Here is a 10,172-nt window from a genome sequence, read left to right as displayed (position 1 = left end):
ATTATTATATTATGACGTCTATGCTATTTGCCTAATAAATATGTTAAACTTTTTAAGTGTAAATGCGTTTCAGTGTTATTTAATAGTTTTTTAATATTTAACTATAATATGGAGTATATTCTAAATGTTGTTATCGGTTTACCATAATGCCTTGTATATTAGAATATATATATTAGATTGTTTTGGAGCAGTTGTCTTATATTTATTTAATAATTATTATGTGAAATGCGTGTTATGTCATGTGTGCATTATTTATTGTGAAGATGAATGCGTCTGTGTGTTTGCAGTGGGGTCAGACGGCTCAGTTCACCTGTAAGGATGCCGGAGATTAACATGGATAATCTGGATGAGAAGCAGGTGCAGTTGCTTGCAGAGATGTGTATCCTCATCGACGACGACGACAGGAAGATTGGAGCTGACAGCAAGAAAAACTGTCATCTTAATTCAAACATTGATAAAGGTGCATGATATTTTAGTTGATTATAATGCATGTGTGCATGTTATTTAGTATCGAATATAGCAAGTCATAATTTCAATAACTGACTTGCTTCCTCACCGACAGGATTATTGCACCGAGCATTCAGTGTTTTCCTGTTTAACAGCGAGAAAAAGCTGCTCCTTCAGCAGAGATCCAATGCCAAAATCACTTTTCCAGGTGTGTGTCGCTGTCATTTTAATAATATTTATACACTACTTATTCCTATTTTGAATTATCTACAAGTATTAGCTGTTATATTTTCAGTTTCAGTTCTGGTTTAAGTCTTTTGTCAGTATTTCTATCTAAACTCATTTATTTATTTTGTATAGTTTTAGTCATTTTAATGTTTTATTTCCTAATTCCCCACAGAAATCAAATGCTAATTTTGTGGGGGGGGGTTCTCTTTATAAATGTGTGATTACACAACTGGTGAGGAAGACACTGAGGGTCATATTTAGTACCAGTTTAGACACACAGTAACACTTAGTGAGGAAAAGACGTGGCTACAGTTATTTTTGTGGCTGGCCTAATTGTATGTTAATTTGTAGAAGTTTCCACTCCCATCTGTACTTTTATGGGGCTGAGGTTTAATGCTAAATTGCCCTGTTTAGTAAATCTGACCCTAAGTACTCACTCTCTATTCCATTAAACCATTGGTTTGCACTGCGACATTACACAAAATGGCATAATAGCCTTGGTTTATTGCTATTATAAAATGTTGGCAAAATGATAAAAACACCAATGTTCAATACATTAAACAATTATCCCAATAACTCATTTGTCCAACAAGTAATATGCTGTAAGTATCTGGTCTTTATAAATATAGAATACGGAGAGGTGAGCATAAATTAAATATGGCTCATTCAATAAGATTTTAGAGCTGTAGAAATCCTTTTTAAAATGTTATCATAAGCTGAAATAAAGTTTAGGTTGTTCGATATGCTTTTCCAGGCTGTTTTACCAACACTTGCTGCAGTCACCCTCTCCACACCGCCAGTGAACTGGAGGAGCAGGACGCCATCGGGGTCCGACTCGCCGCGCAGAGACGCCTGCAAGCTGAGCTCGGCATTCCCACCGATCAGGTACTGAGACAACACGGCTTTTCCCAGCTCTCTCGATTTGCCTTTTCACAAACTAAGGCCTAAAAAGTCTTAAATCAAGCATGACGTCTTCAATTCATAGTCATGGCATTAAATCTTGTATGTATTGCTGGAAATGTTTTTTTTTTGCATCTTAAACTCACTCAGAAAACTAGATTTCTTACCTTATATGTGACCCTGGACCACAAACGCTGGGGTATATTTGTAGAAATAGCCAACAATACATTGCATGGGTCAAAATTATTGATTTTTCTTTTATGCCAAAAATCATTAGGATATTAAGTGAAGATCATGTTCCTTGAAGATATTTTGTAAATTTCCTATAGTGAATATATCCAAACTTAATTTTTGATTAGTAATATGCATTGCTAAGAGCTTCATTTGGACAACTTTAAAGGCGATTTTCTCAAGATTTTTATTTTTTTGCACCCTCAGATTCTAGATTTTCAAATAGTTGTATCTCAGCCAAATATTGTCCAGTCCTAACAAACCATACATCAATGGAAAGCTATTTATTCAGCTTTCAGGTGATGTATAAATCTCAATTTCAGAAAAAATTGACCCTTATGACTGGTTTTGTGGTCCAGTGTCATAAAGTTTGAGTAAATGTATCTTGACTTAAGAATCTTTAAACATTTGCACTGGAAAACGAAACTGAGGAAGAACTGCAGTGTGATCAGAAGTACAGTAAAAGTTATTTCTGTGTTCCACAGGATTTCTGCAGGTCTTAAAAAGTCTCTATTTCCCCTTCCACAAATTAAGGCCTTAAAAAGTCTTACATCAGTGCAGAAAGTCTTAAAATCAAAAAGTCATGGCATTAAATCTAGCATGCATTACTTAAAAAGGAATCTCTTTCGAAGTATTTGTGTCTTGTTTTCCAAAACAAATATCTAAACATCTTTACATAAAGATGCAAAATGTAGTTTTTGAGATACTGAGAAAAAATAATCTGAGTTTGTTTCTGTAACGAACAAATATCTACCAATGAGGAATAAAAAACATGTTTTACCTTTGAATTAAGTGGATATTTATGACCCTTCTGTCAGATATTTGTTTTTTTTATCATAAACTCACATCATTTTGATACATTTCTCAGAAGAAGATTTATTATCTGAGGTCATTTTGCAGCTCAATTAAATGTATTTTAATTTAAAAATCTTTAGAAATTTGCAAAAGAATGTTTTTTTTAATGTGATCAGACGTACAGTAACAGTTATAAAATATGAATTAAAAAAAAATGAATTAAAAAGTAATGAAGATCAGTTAGACCAGTTGTATTTTTAAAACCTGAAGTGTTGCTAATACAACTCATTGTCTCTTCCCAAGACATTTACATGAAGAGAACGTTGTATTGCATTCACTTACATCTTCTGAACTTGGTCTTTAAAAGGTTTTAAAAAGCCTTAAATTTACCTTCGTAAAACCTGCAGAAACCCTGTACAAAAACATTATTTATGGCTTCAGAAATCTGGATGTTCTGGCTTAACCTGCTTGTTGTCCCAGGTGCCTCCAGAAGAGATGACCTACCTGACCCGCATCCACTACAAAGCCCAGTCAGACGGCGTCTGGGGCGAGCACGAGATCGACTACATCCTCTTTATGCAGAAAGACGTGGATCTGAACCCAGACCCCAACGAGATCCAGAGCCACTGCTACGTGTCCAAAGAGGAGCTGAAGGAGATCCTGGAGAAGGGCAAGAGAAAAGAGCTGGAGATCACGCCCTGGTTCAGCCTGATCGCAGAAACCTTCCTCTTCAAGTGGTGGGACAACCTCCATAACCTCAAACAGTTCATCAACCACGACAGGATCCACCGCATGTAAGCCACGTCTGGAAAGGACTCGTTAGTAACTAACGGACACTTATGTGCACAGTTTAGCCATGAAGGGCTCGTCTTGTTGTTTGTAAATGTTTGGACAAGCAGAGAGTTTTATTTAGCATTAAGCTTCTGATTAGAACATTAATCCACTTTTCAAACTGCTACAGGAGCACTGAGCATCGGAGGATTGTGTGAAGTGCCTAGTTTCATATGAGACACTGTGCTTTTGAAAGATTGTTTTGTGTCACGACTTATTATGAGGTTTACAGTTATGTAAAGGAATTATTAAAGAAGTCAAATAAAATTTGGTTTCTTCATAGTCTTATTCATTTCAAACCATTCATTTCACAATTTTTAGAAAATGAATATGGAAAATTATGATCTATCCATCCAATAATGTTTCTATGTTTGGGCTCAGTAAGATATTTCAATGTTTTTAAAAGAAGCTCACTATAGCGGATTTGATTAAAAATGCAGTAAAATCAACAATATTGTGGAATTTTATGACATTATTACAATTTAAAATAACTGTCCACTATTTGAATATACTGTAAAATGTAATTTATTCTTGTGATCAAAGCTGTATTTTCAGCATCATTACTCCAGTCTTCAGTGTCACATGATCCTTCAGAAATAATTTTAATACACTGATTTGCTGCATAAGAAACATTTCTGATTATTATCAATGTTAAAAACAGTTCACATTTTTGTGGAAACAGTGATATCGTTTCAGGATTTAATGATGAATAGAAAGTTCAAAAGAACAGCATTGATTTAAAAAATAAATTAAAAAAATATATTTTTTTTCATTTTCATTAAAAATATTTTTTTCATTTTTTTTTTTTTTAGAAATTTATTTTTTCATTTTATTTATATTTTATCTTTCAATCAATTTGCTGAATAAAAGTATTAATTGATTAAAAAAATATATATATATATCTTCCTAACCCCAGACATGTCATAGTGTATTTATAAAAGCATTTTATTTTATAGTACATTTTATGTTATACACACATATATATATATACTCTCTTTTTTTACCCATTTTATCATTTATTAAAAGTAAAAACGCGTCAATGCTTATAACGCAAACAGTGCAGGGCAAGTTGCATCCCAAAGTGGTCAAATCAAACTTAAATCAATATATCTCAGTATCAGTAAAATGCAATGCAAACTGCATTCATTCATATTTTTATAATCAAGTTCAGACTTGATTTTATCCAGCAGATGACACTAAACCCCAACAAAAGCCATGAAACTTCACCACAGAAACAAGGGAACAGACTGTACTAAACTAACATTGGACAAGAACATTATAAGAACTGAGCACTTCAGTCTTGTTTTATCTCATACTTTTTTAAGTGTATAATTATATTGAGTATGGCAACAATACACACTGTTGCTCTGCTTCATGTATTGTGATTATGTATTAAGGCCATATAGAATAAACAGCAGCTTTGTTTATCGAACAGAAGCCCATCTGAGCTGATACACCTGAGAGCTGTCAATCATCAAAGCAGTTTACAACTGCACTTCACCCATCAAGCTCTGACAGTGTTCATAAAAGATCGATCTGAATGAATCTGGAGTACAAAATTAAAACCCTTCAAATTAAAAAGTAATGCTTTCTTTTATATTTTAACCACAATGCTTTGGCCATTAAAGACAATCAGCTCTGCATTGAAACATCACAGCTGCTGAGGAGGAAAGAATCCCTTCCATTATGCACATGGATTTTCCACAGACAGAGATGTTCATGGGGGAAGGGTGGATATAAGAGGGGGGTTTTCTAAGAATGACCACCAGGGGGCCTGCTGGATTCAGCAAGCACTTCAGCAGCAGTGTATTTTACATGGAGGTGTGATGTTCAAACCAGTGTGCCCGACCACAAATAACATCCTCTACCCTGAAATGGTCTTTTTATGTACAGTGAGGTCTGAGACCAAGAGTGGAAATGCTTTTAATTTGCATTTTAAAAAACGAACACAAAATATTTGAATGCAAATTATAGTAATATTACAATTTAAGTCAAAAATTGAACTGAAAAATGAAAGTGTTCGCTTAAATGTCGATATAGATAGATAGATAGATAGATAGATAGATAGATAGATAGATAGATAGATAGATATAGATAGATAGATAGATAGATATAGATAGATAGATAGATAGATAGATAGATAGATAGATAGATAGATAGATAGATAGATAGATAGATAGATAGATAGATAGATAGATAGATCTCAGATTATGTGAAGAGAAAGCCATGAACAGCCTTTCCAGAGCAAAGGAAAAGCACATCTGAAGAGAGCTAAAGGTGACAGCAGAGAGAGAGCGAGTAAATGAGAAATCCAGAAAATGTGTTGAGTCTAGCTGACGCAATCCTGAAAAATATGAAGAACCTTTCTTTCAAGAGGGTGTGTGTATGTGTGTGTGTGTGTGTGTGTGTGTGAGAGAGAGAGAGAGTGAGAGAGAGAGAGAGAGTGTGTGTGTGTGTGTGTGTTTGTGTGTGTGTGTGTGTGTGTGTGTGAGAGAGAGAGAGAGAGAGAGAGAGAGAGTGTGTGTGTGTGTGTGTGTGTGTGTGTGTGTGTGTGTGCACCTGGTATTCATCACGTCCTGGGGACCAAATGTCCCCACAAGGATAGTAATACCAGTAAATCTTAATCTTGTGGGGACATTTTTTGGTCCCCATGAGGAAACAAGCTTATAAATCATACAGCATAAAGTTTTTTTGAAAATCTAAAAATGCAGCATGTTTCCTGTGAGGGCTAAGTTTAGGTGTTGGGTTGGTGTAGGGCAATAGCACATACAGATTGTACAGTATAAAAACCATTACGCCTATGGGATGTCCCCATAAAACATGGAAACCCAACATGTGTGTTGTGTGTGTGTGTGTGTGTGTGTGTGTGTGTGTGGTGTGTGCATGTTTATGTGGTTTATGAGGACACAAATTTGTATAATGACATGGGTATGACAGAGGTATTACAATATGAAGGTGGTTTATGAGGACACTGCCTATGTCCCCGTAATTCAAAAGGCTTAAAAAACATACTAAATGGTGTTTTTTTGAAAATCTAAAAATGCACAAAGTCTCCTGTGAGGGCTAAGTTTAGGTGTAGGGTTGGTGTAGGGCAATAGCACACACAGTTTGTTCAGTATAAAAACCATTACGCCTATGGAGAGTCCCCATAAACCACAAAAACCAACATGTGTGTGTGTGTGTGGATGTATTTCAATCTCAGGCCAACATATTTTATGCATTCAGATTTAAAGAAGCTCAGTAAACCAATGGGAATTACTGTCCATTTAGTTAAAAAATGGACCCATAAATTCAAATTATACAGTTGAATATACGAATGAATTAATTAATGTGCCTCTGAAGGTTCTGACTGTCTTCAGAAAATACTCAATTGCATTTTGTTTCCATCTTCGCTCTGTGTAATACCTAATAAAGTACTGTTCTTAATCGCAATGCTGCTTTGTTCACGGATTCTGCTGTAACATAAGTGCCACCTGCTGTCAGAGAGTGGATTTACAGAGAGTTACATTTACATTCAGTCTGTGTGAAGTGTTTGTCTGTTTTGGTTCTACACATTTAAACAATTCAGATAAGTTATATAGAATTATCTGTGGAGCAGATAAAATACATATAATCCTTTATTAATCAATTATCATTTTGACTTAACCCTTTTCTTTATGTAAAGGCTGAAATGTGAGGTTTACCAATTTACGAAACCTTTTCAAAGTTGTATTTGAACATTTTGTACATGTTATTAGATAAACTGTTGTCAGTCAAGTTGTCATTTAAAATCCGAACATCATTGATAATGTAATTGTTTTAGTGTTTATGCAAACAAAAAGTCATTTTATTTGTTGTTTGTTGATTTTAAATATAGAACAATTCATATGTCAGTACTTTTTGAACATTTCCACCATATTTTAACAATACCGTAATAATACTGATAACCGGGAACATTTTTGGTCATTATAATCGTGATAAGATATTTTCATATTTTCGTTACAGCTCTAGTTCAATGTTGATGCTTGAAATGACTTGAGTGTGTATAAATGCACATTATACTGTATATAAATTGTGCTTTTATGCCTGGCATTGAAACTGCTTTTGAATGCACGATTGCTTTTAGTTTCACTTTCACTTTCTAGATTCGCAATCGCGCGTCCTGTTATACTATGGAGCGGCAGTAGGGCCAACTAACCACACAAGATTAGATTGTCAGTGGTGCTCAGGATCTGCAAATCATTCACCATCATCCTCAGTCATCTCTCCTTACTCTGTTTATGTGGTAAGTTAAATTTTATGTACTGTAATGTAACAGGCAACCGTTAGCAATCCTTATTTATTTTATATCCCTTTCTGAATACGGATTCACGCTTCGGGCACAGCCCTTAACTGCCCCCCGCCCAGCCCCCCAGTTATTACCCCCAGTTAAAAAATCCCATCTGCGCCCCTGAGTAAATGATGATAGAAATTAACATTTTTGGTGACCCCTTAAATCAGCTGTTTTTGGCTGTAGAACGATTGTGATTGTATTATAGTTGGAATTAAGGAGAGAGAGAGAGAGAGAGATAGATGTTTATGTGGTTTAGGAGGACACAGATTTGTATAACGACATGGGTATAACATAGGTATTACAATGTGAAAGTGATTTATTAGTCTAAGAGGTTACGATCTGCACTCACGAAAACAGATTTCCTTTTACGTTTTATTTTACATTCATTGTTGATGGGAAAAGACAAATTAATGATTTTAGTGATTGAACACTGGTTAATGAATGATGACGTCAACCTAATTGGTGATTTTAAAGATGGGTGGTGGGATTGAGTTGCTTTGCACACTGAGGAAGGCTTTGAGCCAAAATGTTTGTCTTTTCCTGTTTTCGTGAGTACAGATCATAACCTCCTAGACTAAGTAATTTAACAGATTGAGACACCAAAATAAAAAGATTTGAGAGGTGCAAACATCGTTGTAGAAGTGATTTATTGGGACACTTTCAGTCTTTCAGTGTCCCCGTAATTCAAAAGGCTTAAAAACATTTATTTTTATTTATTTTATTTTATTTGTTTAGTTAACAGGGACATTGTACATTAATAAAACATTTCTGTAAATGTCCCAGAATTAGCCAAAGGCTATTTTTCATCTGTAATCCTTGGACAGATGTTACAAGTAACCCTAAAACGATGTGATTAGAATACATAACAGTTAACAATTTAACAAGTAACAATTACATGGCACAATCCATAAAACAATATATTAATAAAAACAATCAATAGAATGTAATAATAAAATAATAATAATGTTTCTTGTAGCTCAAATAGTAGAGCATGGCGCTAGCAACGCCAGGGTCATGGGTTCAATTCCCAGGGAAAGCAAGAGCTGATAAAATGTAAAAACTGTAACTTGAATGCAATGTAAGTTGCTTTGGATAAAAGCATCTGATAAATGCATAAATGTAAAAATAAATATAAATAATATCTGGCCTGACCGGTCAATCAGCATGTCCTAATTTGCTATCTTATTTCTTCTCATGTCTATTTCTTCACAAACAACTCTCATTGTACCATGGTAATATGAGCTCTATTTTTGCTTTATAAATTTGTCATATTAAGGTCAAAGATCACTAAGAACTGTTTTCAGTTTTCCCATTACGAACTGCTTCAGCTCCCCTGAGAGACAAGATAAAGGAGAATGAAAGAGAAGACAAGCAGAAGAAGCTACAGACACCTGATTTTGATCTCTAGAGTATAAAATGACTGAACAACTTTCCTCAACACTGTGACTGTTACGTGACGTGAATCAGGGAAGTCAGGCAACGGGGAGTTCGTGAGAAGAGGTTTTAATAATACAAAAGATTGCCACAATAACATAAAGTTAAGACACGACAATCCAAGACATCAAACTGAACGCTTATAGAGCAAACGGAAAGAAAGGAGTGAACGAGATGATAACAAGACACAGGTGAACAACTTAGCCTTAATCAACTAATAAGGAACTAATGAGGGAAAACCAGAACAAAACCAAATAAGGGAAAACAAGAACAGATAGATAAACCAGAAAGACACGAAAACTGAAGTCCAAACTCCTAACAGTAACACTGTATTTGTTACACACACAAAAAAGTTCTAACAACCACATCTGTATTTTTTACTATAAATTGACCAAAACATATTTCCAGTAAAGATCAGATTAGATGTCATTTACCCAATGGCTTAAGAGTCCTCAAAAGCCACACTGATAATTGATATGAACATCATCCTGATATGTTATGACTAGTCGAGTGAGTTCTTCTTCTTTGCCCTTCAGCTCTCCATCCATTCATCTTTGGACAAGAACAGGAGTGAATGGAAAATGGGACTCAGGGGTGGCCAACTGTGTGTTCTGTACGCCTGTGACATATTTGCTTTGACACTTCCATCAACGAGCGCTGCCAGGTCTGACCTGCTTAGGAAATGTCTTGTAGCATTACTGTTTGCCACACACTTACGCACAGAAGAAAAAGGTCAAGATAGTGTCAGGAACACAAATGCATTGTGCTACATGGTACTTGGATACAAACAAGCATGTGTACACCTACGTAGGGGAAGCTTGGGCATTTCATTTGTGTAAATGTAGTTGTAAACACACACTAAGGCACGATATCTAACAATTTAGGTCAGCTCCCCCATACTTTGTTTTGAAGCTATTATAAGATGACTCACTCATGCAAACAAAACACAAATGCGCTCCTATTGACGCAAACAGCAGGTGTCTCATCCGAGACT

General features: G+C 35.2%; 1 protein-coding gene across 1 annotated transcript in view; it reads left to right on the top strand.

Moving 5' to 3' along the window:
• The window catches only part of LOC306864607 (isopentenyl-diphosphate Delta-isomerase 1-like), a 3,934-nt gene extending 217 nt beyond the window's left edge, over nucleotides 1-3,717 (top strand). The window contains exons 2-5 of the mRNA XM_079408721.1: nucleotides 288-460; nucleotides 563-655; nucleotides 1,430-1,560; nucleotides 3,082-3,717. Coding sequence (XP_079264847.1) covers nucleotides 319-460; nucleotides 563-655; nucleotides 1,430-1,560; nucleotides 3,082-3,399 — 684 coding nt within the window. The 5' untranslated portion in view covers nucleotides 288-318 and the 3' untranslated portion in view covers nucleotides 3,400-3,717. The remainder of the gene's footprint in view (nucleotides 1-287; nucleotides 461-562; nucleotides 656-1,429; nucleotides 1,561-3,081) is intronic.
• Nucleotides 3,718-10,172: the final 6,455 nt, after the last annotated feature.

Source organism: Barbus barbus, assembly GCF_936440315.1.
Source record: "Barbus barbus genome assembly, chromosome: 46".
NCBI lineage: Eukaryota > Metazoa > Chordata > Actinopteri > Cypriniformes > Cyprinidae > Barbus > Barbus barbus.
Note: the sequence above shows the minus strand (reverse complement) of the source record. Positions and strands in the feature narration are given on the sequence as shown.